The 18,985-nt window shown below is 39.6% G+C and overlaps 4 protein-coding genes across 7 annotated transcripts; all 4 read right to left on the reverse strand.

The window, feature by feature from the left end:
- Positions 1–1,315: 1,315 nt before the first annotated feature.
- LOC103994311 (pentatricopeptide repeat-containing protein At3g06920) lies at positions 1,316–6,827 on the reverse strand. 4 transcript variants are annotated; one of them, XM_065078225.1, is made up of 3 exons: positions 3,555–6,827; positions 2,009–2,094; positions 1,316–1,401 (listed from the first exon to the last, which is right to left on the reverse strand). In XM_065078225.1, the coding sequence occupies exon 1, from the start codon at positions 6,790–6,792 to the stop codon at positions 3,943–3,945; it is 2,850 nt and encodes a 949-aa protein (XP_064934297.1). In that variant the 5' UTR covers positions 6,793–6,827; the 3' UTR covers positions 1,316–1,401; positions 2,009–2,094; positions 3,555–3,942. The 4 variants fall into 4 exon arrangements, with proteins under 4 accessions (XP_064934297.1, XP_018685655.2, XP_018685656.2 ...); XM_018830110.2 differs by having other exon boundaries at positions 1,316–1,449; XM_018830111.2 differs by lacking the exon at positions 2,009–2,094.
- Positions 6,828–7,470: 643 nt separating this feature from the next.
- Positions 7,471–12,312, reverse strand: LOC135587163 (uncharacterized). The gene is made up of 5 exons (XM_065078226.1): positions 11,329–12,312; positions 9,852–10,309; positions 9,447–9,656; positions 9,054–9,215; positions 7,471–7,968 (listed from the first exon to the last, which is right to left on the reverse strand). Exons 1-4 carry the CDS (start codon positions 12,212–12,214, stop codon positions 9,090–9,092), a joined length of 1,680 nt encoding a protein of 559 aa, XP_064934298.1. The 5' UTR covers positions 12,215–12,312; the 3' UTR covers positions 7,471–7,968; positions 9,054–9,089.
- A 262-nt stretch (positions 12,313–12,574) lies between these two features.
- LOC135587164 (translocator protein homolog) lies at positions 12,575–14,833 on the reverse strand. Its single transcript, XM_065078227.1, has one exon. It carries the CDS (start codon positions 13,255–13,257, stop codon positions 12,694–12,696), a length of 564 nt encoding a protein of 187 aa, XP_064934299.1. The 5' UTR covers positions 13,258–14,833; the 3' UTR covers positions 12,575–12,693.
- A 1,466-nt stretch (positions 14,834–16,299) lies between these two features.
- LOC103993666 (protein RALF-like 33) lies at positions 16,300–17,091 on the reverse strand. The gene has a single exon (XM_009413817.3). The coding sequence runs from the start codon at positions 16,912–16,914 to the stop codon at positions 16,555–16,557; it is 360 nt and encodes a 119-aa protein (XP_009412092.2). The 5' UTR covers positions 16,915–17,091; the 3' UTR covers positions 16,300–16,554.
- Between the last annotated feature and the right edge of the window lie 1,894 nt (positions 17,092–18,985).

The following is an 18,985-nucleotide window of genomic DNA, read 5'->3' on the forward strand; positions in this document are numbered from 1 at the left end:
ATCTTTAAAAAATCATCTAAGTTCATAGAGGATTAAATAAGATAAAAATTGATTTTAACTTGAACAAATAATTTTATTGTATATCCATATTTCATATTTATTAATCGATGTGATATGTATTACACGACCACAAAAGTTCTATATTAAACAAAAGAACACAAAAGTTGGTGATGAATTTGAACAGCAGAAATTATCCAGTCTCAATTTCAAGTATTAGGCCTGCAAGAAAACAAATAGGTGTACAAGAACTTCTCAGACAAGTATTCCCAATCCAGTCGAACTTGATTATATATTCCTTCCAAACAATAAAGAAGAGATTCTAAAAACGATCACGATTTCACAAAAACAGTATCTGTTGAAAGTAAGATTGGGTACATCGACCTTCAACTCTCGTAATTGCAAGTGTATATGCACACGGTACATCTTTTTTCTGTATTAAAGAAAAGAACACAAAAGTCAGGATAGTGGTGAATTGAAACAGCACAAGTTATCCACAGTTTCAATTAAGAAAAGATCCATGTTTCAGGCAGCAGCATATATATTGCCATCTCTAATTAATGTCACCGCAAGCTTCAGCTCTAAATGAATCTAATTCAATTAGTCGAAGCATGTAATGATTGTTTGGAATACAGACTGTTCCTCAGTTGCATCCATATGTTCTCCTTGACCATGCATTTACCCAAAATGAATCTATATAAACACATCCTGACAAACTTCTTGATGAACTTTTCCACATACACTGCCCACAAATTAGACTGAAAGAAAGAGAAAAATCTCACACATTACAATCTAATTGTTTATAAAGTTTTCTACACTCCACCTCTCATTATGCATGTTTATCAGAAAGACAGAGATAGAGAGAAAACAAACAAAGAAAATTTTACTTTGCTTGTCTATCCGGCATATCCTATCAAATTTTGGCCTAAACCAATGCTTGTATGTAGTATAGACATGTTGCATAGGTTGCAACAATATGTATATGGCAATCAAAATTCTTTTAACTCATCCAAAAAAATAAGCAATATAGATATGCTATTTCTTTCTCCTCATTGCAGGTCACTTGGTATTTCTTAGAACTTATAGGATACTCCAAATGAAAGCATATATCACATTCATACATTAACTGAACTACATGTATCTGTTCAAATCTTAACATACTTTTTTTTAAAAAAAATCAAGGATTTATTAACTTTTGCTAACCTACGAAGCCAGCAATTTTGCTAAATTTAACCCTTTCACCATTTTGATCCGCTTCACCAAGCTCTGTAAAACATGGCATTTAAATAGATAACTGATGCATGAACTTAAAACATACCCTGACAGAAGGCACTTCGAAGCAGTTCTGCAACATCAACAGATTAATCGCTGCCTTGAAGCTAAGATCAGATGGCTTGTTAGATACTGAAGGGATAAATGAATAGATTTGTTAGCAGCTGTGCTATACTATACCTGGATTGAAAGAAATAATTGGATTTTAGGAACAGCAGAAACCAGATGAAGGGATTGTAAGTTGGGCAATTGATGATATCAGATACAAGTTTTAATATGATCAATTTTGGTCATCAACGGTCAATCTAATATGGCAAAATTGATATGAAGTGTTTCTAAGTTGTCGCAGTTGAGAGAGGCAAACAAATTCTTCTTGCAAGGATAGCCATTAAAGAAAGAAAAAAAATACTTGTACCTCATATCTCAGATTTTGCTTCTTGCGAAAGATTAAGAGTGCATCAGGCAAAACCCCTTTGACATAAAGCCATTATTTGTTCATTCATTGTGGGCATAAAAAGTTATTAGTTTCAGTGAGTCTAAAATGAAGACATATCTAGAAAAACTACTTTATCTAATGTTAACTTTCTAACTGTTGGTTTAATAGAGAATGATCATTATGTCGATATAGCATGTCCATTGAAGTATTTATTATCTTCGAAGGTTGATGTGGCATGTTCACTAGGCACTGATCAGGCTCCGCCTATCAAATCTCATTTGGCAAAAAAAAAAAAAGTCATACCATTTGTGTCTCTATTGTACTTCAGTGTAAGGATATGTCCATCCTATAGATCATAATGTCTATTTCGAGACATCTACCATTGTTACCTGCATTAGAAAAATGCTTAATTAATACTTTGATTGTTTTCTTGTCTTGAGTGGATGTGTCAAGCATAAGTGGACGCTTTAGTTGCATACATTGGAATTTTTTTTTCCTAGGCTGATGCATTGCACGCCAAGGATGCCCTAATCATATTAGATGCTTCAGTGTTTTTTGTCCTTGGTCGAAGGGTCACATGCAAAAGGGACATTTTGATTATGTGGAGTGCATTAGATGGTTCTTTGTCCTGGATGGACTCAATATGCACAAAGGGACAACTTGGTCAAGTAATATGCTATTGGTGCTTTCTTATCTTGGGCGGGTCTAGGTGGATGTATCACATGCAAAAGGAATGGTTTGATTATGCCGAGTGTTTCCAATACCTTCTGTCCTCGGCAAAAGTATTGTGCACAAGAGGTATGCTTTCGTCTATTTGGCCACATCGGGTAATGGATATACATATCATAAGTAAAAGATGCCTTAGTAATTTTGAACGCTTTGAATATGTTTTTTTTTGGGTCTTGGGTGGCCACACAAAGGAAGCTATGAGTCTTGTTGGTAGTATTGGACACTTTAGATGTTTTTCGTCTTGTGTAAATGCATTACAAACAAAAGGACAGTTTGGTCGATTAAGTCACACGCTTTAGATGCTTGTTATCCTAGGCAGATGTATTATATGCAAGAGGGATGCTTTGGCCAGTTTGATCGCGTTTAGTTTTGCGTGTGGGTATACCTCTTATATGTTTGTTCTATTAATTTTATTACAAGTGGATGCTTATCATAATGTAGACTAAAGTTCAAAATTTGAATGGGGAGAATAAAATCCCGTTTTTCTTCTTTTAACAGGGGCTCACAAATCTACTTGTCAAGAAACATGGGGCATCTTAAATATGGATAAGCATTGTCAAGAAACACACCCTGAAAGGACACTAACACTCTTTTATGATATAAAACTATAAAATACATGGAGCATCTTAAATATGGGTAGGCATTGTTATTATCGAGCATAAAATTTGTTAGCCCAACAGTTTTGAGTGGTACAACAAAGCTGAAACTGCTGTTCTCTTTCATCCTTAATATGCTCCATGTCACTAAAAATATATGGAACTATACCACTAGTCAGATTTATTCTATTTTCGCATCTGCTTTTATAGTATCATCTTGCAATCTCCTATGAATTACGGAGGTTCTGTTAAAGCATGTATTTTTAGGATAAAATTAATAAAAACTAGCCAACAAGATGCAAAACATGCACATTATGCATCATATATATTGAGAAAGGTCATGAGATGATCCGCTTGATAATGAATACAAGCAATCTACTCTTCATGGTTGTACCTTGTGGTTGGACAAGAACAAACTACAATGTATAGTGACATGGCAAGGGACTTTTATCTGATGACAAAATAGCTTGTTTAAAAAAGTTCGTGCTTCACTAATTCAGATTGTAAATAAGAATGAGACGCACCATCATATGAGTCGTTTTCTGTTCCAAATGGCTTCCACTGGACTCCAGGTTTCCAGTCAACTAAGCCTCTATAACGTGACAAGATATCAGCTAGCAGAAACAACTGGTAAGGCAATCTCCGAAATTAGTGCACCTATATAAATAGTAACTTCAGATATCTAAGACAGCCTCCATTTGGCAAGTTGGAGCAGAAAAGTTATCCTTTCTCTGGAACAGATACCTTTACAGGGTGATAGATGATTTTTAACTGTAATTTTCTGCCCATAATATAGGCTGAAGTTTGTAAATATTAATGAACCCTCCAAGCTTGCTTGCATCATTGAATAACAGAATCGAATTACCTCAAGACACAACAAACTTCCTTTGATCCTCATCCATTTCCCAAGCTCTACAAAGATCTAGCAGCATGTTGGGACTTCGCCATCTCCCTCAAGACAGCACCAACAATCGCCGCCTGCTCAAGACACTCAGCCTTGTGCAGTGAATCTAGCAGAACAATACAAGTCTTAGCACTAAGTTTGCATCCCCTTAGCCGAGTTTCCTCAAAAATCCTGTATGCGTCCATTGCTCTATTTGCATTGCTCATGCCTACTATAAGGGCATTGAAGCTAACTGAGTCAGGAATACCACCGCTTGCTTTAAACTTTTCAAACAATCTATTAGCCTCCGTTACATTCCCTACTTTTGCGAGTCCCGAAATCATGGTTGTGTATGTGACAACACTAGGAACCAGACCCTGTTTCTGCATTTCTTGCCAGAAGACAAAAGCTTTATTATACTTTTGCACTCGACAAAGACCATTTATAAGGATGCTGTAAGTATAGGTGTTAGGAGCGCACTTCATTTCTTTCATTGACTGCAAACATACAAGCGCTTCACTTATCTCCTCTGCCTTCACTAAAGCATCAATGAGGCAGTTCCAAGTGTATACATTAGGAGTTATACCCTTCTGCATCATCTCTTCCATAATAAGATAAGCTTCATCTATCCTCCCCACCTTTCCAAACCCATCAATTAGGTTACTATAGACAACAACATTTAATACTGTTCCATGTGATTTTGCTTCTTCAAATAGCATATAAGCCTCATCAAGCCTGTCAATTTTCGCAAGGCCATCAATCACGGATCCATAGGTAACCACAGTTGGAGGATGACCCTGGACCTTCATCTCTTCAAGAAGCTGGTAAGCTTTATCCACCTTTCCTGCCTTGCAGAAACCATCAATGACAGCATTGTAGGCAAGTGTGTCTAGTACACAACCTTGCTCTTTCATGTCATAAAACAACTTGTAGGTCTCTTGTGCATGGCCAGCTTTCGTAAGACCATGAATCAATATAGAATAGCTACGAGCATCAGGGGGGAATCCATGAGCCCTGATGCCCTCAAATATAGAACGCCCCTTTTCAACTTCACCTGCCTTGAAAGCACAATCCATGTAAGTATTCAAAAGAATCAAGTCAGGGAGACACCCTCGCCGATTCATGTCTTTGAATATCTTATGCCCATCCTCTTTTCTGTCATGCCTAAAGAAGTTTCTGATGAGAGATGTATACACAACAGCATTAGGATTGTGCCCTGCATCCAACATCCTTTCAAACAACCTATAAGCTTCATCAACCTTGCCTGTCCTGCCTAATCCATCAATAAGCGAACAATATGTCACAGCATCAGGAGTGCAGCCCTTCTGGCTAATTCCTTCAAATATCTTCCAGGCTTCATCAAGCTTCTTTGACTTGCACAATCTATCAACCATTATATTCACTGTCAGAACATTAGGAAACAAGCCAGCATTCTCCATGGTATGCTGGATTTGGTAAGCTGCTTCAACTTGACCGGATGTGCAAAGCATGTCAATGATAATATTATAGGTCGAGAGGTTGGGCTCCGCATCTTTCTTCATCTCCTCAAAAAGCTTTAGAGCTTCATCAACTTTTCCTTTTCTCCCCAGGCAAGTAAGAATTGAATTGTATGCGACAACACTTGGAATACATCCCTTCTCTCTTAGCCTGTCTAGGAACTTGTAAGCATCACTAAACAATCCAGCAGAGCCATAGCCCATTATCATGGTATTATAAGCAAAGGCACATGGAACTTTCCTGTCTTGCTCCATTTCCTCGAAGAGTCCGACAGCTTCACTTAACCTATTTGCTTTCCATAGAACCCCGATCATGCTAGTATATGACACATCATCTGGCCTCAAACCTTGTGCTTTGAGCTCGTGAAAGAACTTCCAAGCCATATCAACTTTGCCCACTTTACCAAAACAATCAATGCAGACATTATAAAGCACCAGATCTGCTTCGAATGAGTTGCTTTTCATTTGCTCCAGTACTGAGAGAGCTGCATCAAGCCTTCCTTCTCTTGCAAATACACGAACCATTGTTGTGAACAATTGGATGTTGAGCTCATATCCAACCTCCTGCATCTGGTGAAACATGGTAAGGGCCAAATCAGGTTCACGAGCATTCGCAAGCGCACCAATCAATGTTGTATATGCCGAAAAAGCAGGGCGGAATTTAAACTTCCTCAACATTTGCATTGAATCAACAGCAACTCTCAGTCTCCTGGATTTGATGAAGCTCTTGACCAGCTCAATGCAAACATTATTTGATAACCCATAACCAAGAATGCTCATTTCCTCTAAAAGCTTCTCCAGACAATCATATTTTCCGGTATCAGCCAAAATCATTAGAACAGAATTATATGCTTCTACACTGTGTGGCTCAGCAGTAATCTTTTCCACCCACCGGAAATACTTTAACGCCAAGTTCAAATCCGTCTGTCTTTTTAAGACACCGAAGATGACTTCTCGATTGGGTTTCGCGTGGATCTCAGAAAGAAGTCTTTCCGCCTCGGGTCCCCAAGGGCTTCCATCTAGAACGCGGCAAACTTCATCAACAGTAGCTCTTGTTTGTTCCTTACCCGCATTAACACTGTGATTTCCTCCCACATCAACAAATCGACTCCCTTCTCCAGCCGGCGGCGAAGGCCTATCTGATGTGAATCTTCGGCAAAATCGGTGGCATAAATATGAAATAAAGCTTCCACCTTTCCTGCAAATTACTCGATTCCCGACCACCGAGAAGGGCCACCTGCGCGGTGAAGGAGCAGCAGCCTGTGTCGTCCAAGCTACCGATGTCGCCTGTTCCTGGCTGCTGGGTAAGGTTTCGAAGAGGCCGTCGTTGCCATGAACCCCGTGGCGGCATCGAGTAACCCCCCGAACCCTCGCCGCCGCCATGAGGGCAGAAAGCAACAACAAGAAATGGATTCCGAGAGCCGGCTTAAATATAGAAGTTGCATATTAGCTCTTTTAAAAAATTATATTAATATCTTTATAATTTCGAAATGAGAAATATAGTTCTATTTATCATAATACTATCAATTATATCAATAAAAATATAAATAAATAAATAAATATTAATATTAATTATATGAATAATAATAATAATATAATATATGAATACTAATATAATTTTTTAAAATATAAATATCAAAAATACTAAAATAAGAGATATAATCTATTTATTATAATACTAATGTAACTTTTTGAACCAAAAGAAAGAACAAAAACACACTTAACCCGAACTGAGGTCGGACCTATAAATGATGGACCGGGCTTATAAGCTGGACCGGTCTAATCCAATAAATTTGAGTCATTATTTGTTAGACACGTGTTCATTGCTTATTATTATCATGTTTATGCGAACATGAACATGGAGACCAAACATTTCCACGTCGGCTTCTACTAGAAATTACGTGTCATTCTCTTTCTAAACTCACTCGTCATTCCTACACGGGTTATGCACGTAGACGAAGAATCTCGATTACATCATCCGTCGGACGATATTCTCGATCAAAACATGCACGAAAATTAAAGAACATATACTTAAAGAAATATCCACGATCATCATGCATGTAGACAAAGAAGAAGATATATTCGATCGATACATGCACGAAAATTAAAGAAGATACCTCAAAACAGCAATATGTGCCTCAAGATTCTTTGTCTAATTTTTACCTGCAAAATTCCGAAAACCTTAATTCGAATACAATTTGATCGCTAATGCTCCAACATAACTATAACGATCACCTGCGACTAGCTTGATTCATAGTAAATCCTTAAAAAGTAAGAGGCAGATAAAAAGCAGCACCTCTGAAAGGAAAAACAGCAGTTTGAGACAGGAGGAGACTGCTGCTGCGTTGGAAATCGATATCATAACAGTTCATGCAATGGCCTCCGATCTCTGTTCTGGGGGCATAATCAGTCGGTAATTAATCAAATTTTGCCGAGGAGGGAATTTTTTCTGGAAACCAGAAACCGATGAATTTGTTCTTTGAGACCAAAGAATTTGATGTGAAGTGTAAACATAAGCAACTTGACATGATCTCCACTGCACCAAATAGGGGTGAGAACCTGGAAAACAGAACAGAATTGAGATGTTTATTGTCATCTACAAAGTAACAAACTACTTGATATAAATGCTGTTAGCAACATTCCTATTAATACTTTCCAAGCACAGAGAGAAATGTCTGGGACTCGATTTCTAAGCCAGCTAAAGCTATAAACAATCCAACCAAAATTGCCTCCGAACAAAAACTATTGCTCAATTAATGCAAATGAATATGGAAAAAGGAGGTTGAAGCAAAGGTGCCATTTAAAAGTAATCAGAATAAATTTTTAATTTGATTTGCATTGTTGTTCATCCAAAAAAATTAGACCCTTATCCCTGTCCATTCTGTATAAATATGGTTTTAACATTGAATCTGTCAATTATTGTATCATTGTATCTGCTGATTAAAGTGGATCTGTCTATGGTTTTCACAGTGTTTAGTATGTTTTTGCCCCTACATATATCCAAAAAGTTCTACCAACAAACCAAGAATACAAGGTTTCATTGGTCCTCTCCAACAAAGCAGATATAGAAGACATCGATTGGTTTATAATAGAAGTAAAAGCAAAGACAAAAAGAATTGTAAACGTTTTCACCAACATAATGGTTTTGATCAAACAGTACGGTTGACATTAATAAGCCACATAACATGAAATACATTGTCAATTGTGTGCTTTTATAGCTTTCTTCATCTGCTTATTGAGTATGATGTACCAATCAAAGATATCTAAGAAGGGGAGTTGTATAGCAACATCAGATCGGAACAAATATTCAGAAACTCTAAATTTCCAGTGACAATTTTTTTCTGTAGTAACTATATCAAGGGGCCTTGAAAAAAGTTGAATGGAGCCTTGTCATTCCACTGCAACAGCGGAATATGAGACTTCATAGAAGTTACACCTTATAGAGTTCAGAAGACACACGTAACTTGAACCAAAATAGAAGAGGAAGAGCAGACCGGTGGAGGGGGGATCTTGCTACCCTTTTACAATTCACTATCTCCTATATTGAGGGAGGGCATGGGAAAATCTTTGTGCACAGGTGTCACCAAATAAAAATAATCTTAAACAGATTTATTCGAAATAAGAGAAAGTAAAAGGCCGCTTACCTAGTTTCTGAGTGTCAATGGTCATAAATATATATTCTAGTCTAAGAAAGAACGTATCACAGCCTCAACTTCAACAAGAGGCTGTCCCGCATATAGATGAATTTGTCCCTTTCTCACGACAATAACCTTTAGATCAAATGACTTCACGACCTGATCAAGTTCCTGTCACATGCCGATCATCCCAACTTAGCATCATGTAGTTACTAATATCTAAAAAACATATGGAAATGAAAAAAGAGGGCATTCATTAGCAATTAGAAAACTTGCTTCATCTTACCATTCTTATTACTGTTATGAAAAATGAACATATAAATGCCATAAGAAGATAGCAGATACATTGAAGTATTTCTTTAAAGTGGATTCTTAATATGCAAATTCAGAATGGCTCCTTACTTTAATTGTGAGCGGAACGATGTCAGCACTAACATCACCCAAATCTTCAAAAAAGGTCTTCACTATGTAGCAAAAATTTGTTGCATCCCCACGATCTTGGAAAGCAATAGTATAGGAAGGAGCTTTCTCATCGACTGACGAGGAGCTTATGTCCAAGGAATAAAGTCCTTTAGGACCATTACCATCAGAGCCTCTACGTAAAAAAATAGCCTGAAATATATTGTAGCCAAAGATTAATCACTCTTAAGTATTCTAGCTATGTGAAGATATCAGATGAAAAAATTTAGATTAAAGTTATAGCCAAATTGGTCACAATGGAACAAAAAATTTAATAATTCAATCAAACTGAAGAGGAAAGAAAATGTTCATTTACAGACAAATGAAGTATATGTAGGAAATGCTTACAAAAACATATGGAAGTTTCAACCACCATGGTTCATTCATAACATCCAAGTGACTGTTTTTTACTTTGTTGACAAATGACTTGCTCTCTATGTTTTCAATGGGAAAATTATATCTTGAATCATCATTAACTTTCCCAGTTTCTGAGGAGCATCTCCTAGTAACTTCTGTAGAACTTTCCCAAATCTGAGTCTTTGGGAAGACTTCATCAATGTCAGAGCTGGAATTGGTTACTCCAGAGAATGATATATCTTCAGTGTCCTCCATATAGTTCTTACTCTTCTGAAACTTACTTACATGCAAATGATCACCACTACTTACTCTTCCAACTGTCCCTTGACTTGACGAAGTTGCATAATTCTCGATATCAGCTGATCTTTGGGTCAGCTCAGAAGCATGAGCTCTTAAATCTTCAGGATCAGGACGATGTGCAGCTTCTTCAGCAATCTGCTCAATACCACCTAAGATGAATACATGAATAAACATGATATATACATAAATGACTACTATGGCTTTCCTGTTACTAAAAGTTCCCTGGAATTAACATTGCGACAAGAATGAGTTACAAAAACAAGCAGAAATAAGCCAGAGTCAAACATGAAAATTGCTAACATGGATTACTAACAAAACTATTCATGTCGTTATCACATAGATGATCCATTGCTATAAGCATTATTGTATACAGTCAACAACAAATACAATTGCTTTAGTGTTGCAAGTCAAGAAGATAAATAACAAATTGAGTACATCTTTAGTTGAAATTGAATATCAGAATTCATCAGAAATTACTAATGAATATAAAGTAATACAGGTAGGCATATCAAAATTCATCAAGCAGTTAAATCCATGTTCCTGCATGATAACGCTAGGAATCATTTTCCTCATGTGTTGCTTCATAACTTATTTTAGCATGACAACACACAAGATGAGATATACGCTAATTATCATGATACGGAAACCTCACCCCTTAACAATCTTTGGCACTTGAATGATCACAAGGGCATTCAAAAGAAGAGATTGCTTTTCAGACCTTAGCCATTGATTGGCTTTCTTAAGACATTGTATTAAATAGGAGGCATCAAGATACCAAGTCATGAGGAGATGATCATTTATATGTCCAAGAGAATGAACACTAAGTGTAATGCACTTGAGATAAAAGTTAAATGTTTAATGAATGTGCATCAGAAACAGTAACTCTCAAACCAGATATTCATCACTACAAGTAAGCAGCAGGATAGCGAAATTGTAGAATATGTTACCGGTTACTGCACAATTTACTAGGAAAAAAACAGAGCATGGACCATAAATGAAACCCACCAGAAAAAATAAGAGACAATAAATCAGACCAATAAAAGATAAAGGAGGAACTAAGTAAGCCAAACAACATCATAGCGCGATTAATCTAGGCAATAAATCAAAGTAGAACAGGCCTGATCGAGAAAGTTATCTCTAATTGAACTAAGAGAAGGAAATATCGTACCACTATCACCTGTGCCGCGCTCGTCATTGCTCCTTGAGCCATTAAATCCCTTTGGAATGTTTCCAGCCTTGTTGGTGGATTTCGAGAGTCCGATCTTTCTCTTCAAATTCAGCCTTTTTCTACCCATCTTTTGCTTCGAATTCAGCTTCTCTCCATTCATCTCTTCATTCATATTCTTGGAGGACACCGGCAAAGACACAGAAAAAGTATTCTCATCCAAGATAACCTTCGTAGCAGCACTCTTCTTCAACCTACCAAGCTTCTTGCCCACCTCCCCCTTTATGCCACTATCTTCAGCAAGTTCCCTCCTTTCGATCTCCCTCGCCTTCTTCGCCATCGCCCTGATCTCCAAGACCTTCTTATCAAGCTCCATCGCCTCCCGCACCTCAATTCCAGCCTTCCCCTCCGTCATTCCCTGCTCGCTAGGCTCGTTCCGCTCGCCGCCAAGAAACCAGACCGCAACAACAGTCTGCACCGCGAGAAGCACAGCGAATCGCAGCGCGAGGCGTTGCACCTCGCCGGGGAGAAACCGGAATTCAGCGGCTGCGGCGGCAGGGGCGAACGGGTCGACCCCCACCGCCGCCCCGCCCTCGACCACTTCTTCGACGTCCACCTCCTCGACCACTCGTTCGACGACAGCGACATCCTCCTCGTAAACGACGATGCGGGGCTCATCCGGCGGTGGCGGCAGGGGAGCGGGAAGTGGAGGAATGCGGGGTTTGGGTATTAGGGTTTCGCGGCGGAGGCGGTTGGGGCGTTTGGTACGGGGTCTGGGAGACGGGAGAGAGGAGGATTTGACGAGTCTCCTCGGGAGCGGGAGACGACCCGAGATGAGAGGAGGGTGAGAGAGGGCGGAAGAAGCGGAGGGGAAGGAAAGGGATTTCATGGCATGATGTGAGCCGCCATGGTCATGGAGTTAACGTTCTCCGACTACACTCGGCCGTCGCAAGGAAGAACAAGAGGTGATAAGCTTTGGGGTCACCGGTCTGCGTCACTCATGTAATTACGATATTGTCGGAGGAAATTAATTATTTTTTATATTTAATATTCTAATTTCTTAATGTATTATGGCAATAATAATAAAACTTCGCCAACGTGACTTTTTCGACTGATACATTTTATATATGACATATCCAACATTAACCTTATGCATGTTATATACATACGATGAAGGCAACTCAAGAGGAGCCATTGTTATGTATGCTTGGGCATGTGAGATCCAACCTGTCGCAGGTTGTGATCCATCTTCTATAATGTTATTGTGTAGATTCGATCGAGTTCGGGGAGAACACAGACAAGAACCAAAAGCTACAACTCATGCTCATGCTACAGGTCGTGGTTACATACACAGACAGCTTCGAAGCTTCACAGGAGCTTGTAGTTGAAGACCGCGAGGAAGGAGACCCATGCTAGGTAAGGCTTGATGAGATCGGCGGCCATGGGGTTCACCTGACGGTAGCTCTGAGAGAGCATGAAGAGGACGGCGAAGTGGGCGACGCAGACCGCCATGCCCGGCCTGGGGAACCCGGCGCCGAAGACGAGCGGCGCCCACATGAGGGACATGAAGAGCTCCGAGAGGTACAGCGGAAGGGCCTCGCTGCGGCCGTGGAAGCCGCCCTCCGCCCACACTAGCCACGACGAGAAGCCCAACAGCGCGGACATCAGGAGGGAGCCCAGGTGGAACGCCCACACCGGCGGGCTCCACGATGGCTTCGTGGACGCCAGGGTGGCGCCGGCGATCGAGATGGAGGCGGCGGTGCCGACCGCGGGGATGGCCACCGCCACGGCCAGCGAGCGGAGGCCGCGCTTGGCCATGGCCAGCCTCTGGTCCTTCCGGTACTTGTGACTGGTGGTGGAAGGGGTGGCGGTGGTCGTCGCTGTCGTCGTCGGCTCCTCCTTGGGCCGGTGTTTGAGCGTTTGAGAGGCCATGAGAGACGCTTCAAAGAGACGAGTAAGGCACGAGTGTTCGATATAAACGAGTTGGTTCTGCTCATGAAGAGACACGTGTGAGAGTCGTGGAGGGAAACAAGCGTGCCACGTGGAGAGTGGAGAGAAGGGATTTGGTCAAACGGCGATGCGGATGCTTTGGTCAAACAACAATCCGGATCCGAAAATTTAGATCGGATTCGGGGATTGGTGTTCTGGATCCAAAACGAGGATCTACACCCGAAATCTTAGGTCGGATTATCCACGAACCCAACTATAGGACTAATCCACCCTTAGAAAACTCCTTGCATGATAGATGAACTGATGGACTTACTGAAGTGGAATTATGGATCATAGTCAATGTCCAGATCTAACATGCATCACAGCCAATGTCCAGATCTAACAACATTTAATGTCACCCACAGGATTTAGCAATCCAAAACAGATCTACTGTGTCAGATTTGTAACCTTGGGAGAACCACATGAGCTGGATCCAAAGCACAGGGGACCATTGGGTGTCTCTGTTCTCTGTTTCAAGAAAGCTGCTTGGTAACACCTAGTAAAACAATTCTCTGTTCAGAGATTTCAGAAACACAAACAAATTTTATAACCCATATGACATTTTGATTTCTCTTGTCATCCAAAAGACTAAAAAATTGCAGCTCCGATCTTACCTCTAAAATTTAAAGACTTAAAAAGAGTAACCTTACAGCTGTTCAGATCTTCTGAAAGTAATGCTTCAGAGATTTCAGAAACCATATATGAGAATTTAATTTCCTCTTTGGCAGGAGAATAAAACCAATCCCTTATGATAAGCACTGAAACTTTTTCTCAAGACCAGAGTTTTCACCCTAAATGATTTAGAAAATGCCAGATGAGAGTCATGAGACATGAAACCTTTACAATAAATCAGTGTGGGTCAGAAAGGACAGTTTGCTCACTACTGGCAGTTTCTGAGACCTAATTGGATGGGTGTCCATGAATCAAGTGTTCCTGGTTGTGTCAATCAGCTATGTAGACCTACCTTCAGGAGGCCAACACTGCTGTAAATTCTAGGTGGTTGACTTGATCCTTTCAAGAAATGCCAGCCACACCAATCATTTGTCTGCCACAATCTTCTGGAAACCTATGTGGACCCTTTTTACATTTCATAGCTCATAGGTAACAAAAAACATATTCTGTTCTTCCACCCAGAATTTACCTAGACACAGAACCAGAAAGATTTTAAGGTTAATCATCCAGGGTTTTTCTCACTAGAAGTAACTTAAAGAATGTTTTGAACACAATGGGAACATCAGTGATCATATGAAAGGATGTTCTTGATCTGAGGGAACTCATGGCATGTTACTGTTCTCCACAAATCTAGTGTTTAGGTTGGAATTGAACCTCTACAAAGTCTCCAGCTGGTTTTGAGTCCACAGAATAGATTTAAGAAAAGAAAACAAGAACAGGAACCACTGACCTGGGAATTCATAGCTAACAAGGCATCTTTACCTACTGGCCACTGAAAAGGACCCTTCATGACCCTCCATGTTCAGATTCAAAGTAGAATTGGCCTTGAGGTAACCTTGGGAAGAGATGGGAACGAACTTTAGCTGGGCAAACAAAGTTTGGACAAGAAAGCTGAAAATGATGTTGCAACCACTTCAAGCCATGACAGGCAACCTAAAAGAGGTCATATCTAAGACAAGCTTCCAACTTCAAGTTCACTTCCTTCAGTCCATCTTCACATTTTAAAAACATTATCTAAATTCATCTTGTATCAAAATCCAAATAAGAAAAGAAAAACACCAGAAAGCAAATTACAATCACAGCACTACTCTCTGATTTTTCTTTTTTTTTTGTTTTTACATTTCAAGCATATTTATTACAGTCTTTCTCTATGTCTGCTATTTTGTAAAGTATTAAAATATAACATAAAAAATGACCAATCTTAAAGTCTGTCAAAACACAAACAAAACAAAAAGTAAATTGGAAGCTATACAATGACAGTCTTTAATATCCAATGAATTATATGAATGAGCAAGCATTTCACAAGTTGTTTAGGTTGGCAGCTATACAAGATGAATACTAAAACAAGATATCCATCCATCAATCAGGAGTTGGTGTTCCTGTCTATCTCTTTTGTATTGTCATTGATTGACATGCATAGAAGCCCACCACCTCTGTTGGACATGGTCAACTTCACTAATTACTCAAACTTGGAAGTATGGGAGCATATTGGATTTTGGATCCTCCTTTGCCTCATCACAAGCTTTGGTCAATGTCTCAAAATTCCAACCTCAGCAAAATATAATAAAATAACCCAACCATCAAAGTTTAGAAAAGGTAAGAGTTCCATATCATCTTTTGGAAGTCTATGATACTTGTTCTTCTGCTCTTCTACTTTCTATTCTCTACCACCCAATATACAACAAGAAGACAGGGGACAACCAATCACCAAAGACCAATAGCATCATCTCATTCCAATAACCCAATTCAATTATTTATAAAAGAGGCATTTACTCCCAACCACCAAACTCATGGTAATACCATAATCTAAAACTTGTTATAATCAGTAGTTCATTGCCGACACACAAAAATTCTAACATATCAGCTTTTGTCACAAAAACACTTGCTTTAATCTTCTCTTTCTACTGCAGATGAAGCAAAAACTTATCAGATAGCTCCTTGAATATGTAGAAGCACCAAAGAAATTCTTGTAGCTCCTTGAATATCTAGAAGCACCAAGAAATTCTCATGCAGATGAAGCAAAAATTTTGGCAAAAAATTTAGCCAAAAAACAAATGAGAGAGCAGGGAAGAAGGACTCAGTTATAGCAAAGGAACAATATGTTTATCAGACATTCTCAGACCTCTTTGTATGTTTAGAAGTAGCAAGAAGTGCATAAACCATTGATCATAAACATCAAACAAGGCATTAAAAAGATCCATTTTTATCTTATAGAAATTCTCATATCCCCTTCACAATCCAGAAGCAGCAAGGAATGAATAGAAAATTGATCATCAAACTTGGAAGAAACAACAATCATCTTTCTTCTTCTCAGAAAAGGAAATCTTTGAGAGATAAGTGCATTAAAAGGAGGGGACTGAACTACGACCAAATAATTCTTTACACACGAATCGCATACAAGTCTTGTTTACAACGCCAATACGGTAAAATCGCATCACCATCAATAACAACACCAATTATTCAAGACTCGAACAGAACAACGAAAATAGCATACCAAGTTCGTCATTTCCCCCCACTAAGACTCCGTGTTTCCCCCGATTGGAGCAGAGATCTACAAGATCCCTCCTTTTAACCCCGGCACTGGGTGATGGCGGAGCAGCTACGCGAGTAGGGGTTGGCCTGGGCGCCAGGGCGGCAGTTGTAGTAGGAGGCGCCGCGGCGGGAGCAGGGCACGGTGTCGCGCTTGAGGGCGCCGTAGCTGATGTAGCTGGATGTAGCGAGGATGCGGCGGGTCACCTCGGATCCGAGGTCGAACTCTTCACCGGCGAGGCACTCCGCGATGGTGCCACGGCAGCCGGCAAGCGCCGGGATCCAGCCGAGGGGAAGCTCGCCCCCTTCTCCGCTTGCGGCGGCCGGGGTGATGGCGGCCGCACCTGCAACGAGGAGGATGGCCACCACAAGGAGGGAGCTTTCCACCAGCTTCGCCATTCTTTCTCTAAGGAGACGAAAGAAAAAGACGACCCTCTCTCTCTTTTAGTACGAGTAGTTGCCTGGCGCTCTCCTTTCTTTGTACTAATAACTCGTGAGGGAGGGAGGAAGATGACCAGAGAAGGAAGAATGGTAGGGGAAGTTTGAGCCACAAGATGGGGGTGTCTTACCGCACAAAGCCAATGAGTAAGGCTGCGTTTGGTGCTGCAGTAATAATTATAGTGGTATTTCTCATAATTAAAATTGCAACTTATTTTTTTATTATATTAATGGTGGCAAATTTATTAGATATCTATTGTAATTATTTTTTATTTATATTATATTAAATTTTTTTTACTTTTTATAAAAAATAAAATATTTTTCCGTTGTCTTTATTTTTCTCTAATATCATAAATATTTTTCATCATGTTTTTTATGATAAGATGAAAACAATAACTACTAGGAATATTTAAGATATTATAATTATGAATACTAAATATAAACACTAAAAATAAAAAATAAATATTATTTATTTAAAAATCCTCTCCTTTTTCCTATGAATCATAAAACATTATTCTATACCGTACTATACTATTGGTTACAGACATTGGAACAATCTCATAAAATCCTTCTTCTCATCTGCATCCTCTTTGTTTCCTTTCCCAATCGAATATATTAGTTGCTCGGTCGTATTCGTATAATCCATCTCTTTCTTGTGACATAATCGATCAATTGTAATCTAAATAAGAACAAGAAAGTTGATGTGATGTAACTTATGAAAAGAATAAAAGATAAGAACAATTATTGAAGAAACTTTATTGAAAAAGTAAAAAAGTTTTATTAAAGAAATAAAAAATACTTCAATACATTAACATGTTCCCTCTCCTATTTATACAGATTAGAAAGATTTCCTCGTATAATTGGGGAAATCTTTATCTTCTATCAGTAACCAATGACACCAGCAATTTTGGATCTCTTAAGACCTTTTTCTTCATTTTTGTATAGATAAGCTTAAATTGTTGCAAAATGGAATGAATGTATCTATCAAGTACACAATCGAAGAACATGTCCTCTGCAATTACCATTGAAGATCGAGGGAATTCTCAACTCCCATCGTCCGAAAAAGTCAACTCGATCGAGAAAGAAGACGAGCAAAAGATTACGACTTGTTGTTGAATTTATATACGAGTTCTAAGCAATGGAATCTAAGAAGAGCTTCAAAGCTTTGCCTACCAAGAAAGAGTTTCTAAGAACAGCATTATTTCAAGAACAGGTTCAGATTGATTACGATGACAAAGGAGTAGGCTTCCGGCTTCTGTGTCTCTCCGGCGGAAGACTCGTCCTCCTTATCTGCTGACGAGAACATCGCCCTGGTAATCCGTCACCGATCAGCAAATATCTACAAGCAATGTGGAGTTGGCTTTGCCTTGCTATGGTGACACCGATCTGTCCCTCTTTTCTTCGGCGCAAAGCAACATCATCACATAATGACAGGTCGATGGTGTCAGTACGAGTGATACACTCGACAGGAGATGCAGCGCAGGCGGAGATGCTACCGGTGCAGCGCAAATTTCACTTGAATGTTCGCACTCGGTGGAACAGCGACGGTAAGTGCCTCGTTCGGTGCCTGCAATCTTGGCTAGGCATTTCGTCGATCAGTTGGCATGTGAGAGCGCGAATCCACACTAACTACGTCTGACCTTGCGCTCTTACTAATATACTCCAAGTAGATATTTATTATGATTTGTTGACTATATAATTGACAAATAAATACTAGTATTTGTATTATTATTGATAGGGAATGTCCCCACCCCAACTACAAAGCGACACCTAGCAGCCACCTAGGAGCTACCGTTGAATGACTCGACGGGTGACCGAGGGGAAGAGGGGCTGAGTTAGTAGATGGCGGGCAGGCAACGTCGCATATAAGAGGTCCTCATAGCTCAATTCATGCAATCAGGAACGTACAAGGTTGGTCGCTTGTGCGATCGCACCAAACAAGAATCACAGTCGGCATTAAGGACTCGTGCTCCTTTGGATCGACTCGATAGGTATAAAAACCAACGTCTTAACTCGTAAAAAAGAATTAAAA

Source organism: Musa acuminata, chromosome BXJ1-8 (assembly GCF_036884655.1).
Source record: "Musa acuminata AAA Group cultivar baxijiao chromosome BXJ1-8, Cavendish_Baxijiao_AAA, whole genome shotgun sequence".
Lineage (NCBI taxonomy): Eukaryota > Viridiplantae > Streptophyta > Magnoliopsida > Zingiberales > Musaceae > Musa > Musa acuminata.

Bases quoted from the DNA above. Each gene is read 5' to 3' on its own strand.
- LOC103994311 (XM_018830111.2), bottom strand. From the start codon at position 6,792: ATGGCGGCGGCGAGGGTTCGGGGGGTTACTCGATGCCGCCACGGGGTT.
- LOC135587163 (XM_065078226.1), bottom strand. From the start codon at position 12,214: ATGAAATCCCTTTCCTTCCCCTCCGCTTCTTCCGCCCTCTCTCACCCT. The intron at 10,310-11,328 runs GTACGATATTTC...TATTCATCTTAG, and splicing joins GCGCGGCACAGGTGATAGTG to GTGGTATTGAGCAGATTGCT. The intron at 9,657-9,851 runs GTAAGCATTTCC...AATATATTTCAG, and splicing joins TGAAACTTCCATATGTTTTT to GCTATTTTTTTACGTAGAGG.
- LOC135587164 (XM_065078227.1), bottom strand. From the start codon at position 13,257: ATGGCCTCTCAAACGCTCAAACACCGGCCCAAGGAGGAGCCGACGACG.
- LOC103993666 (XM_009413817.3), bottom strand. From the start codon at position 16,914: ATGGCGAAGCTGGTGGAAAGCTCCCTCCTTGTGGTGGCCATCCTCCTC.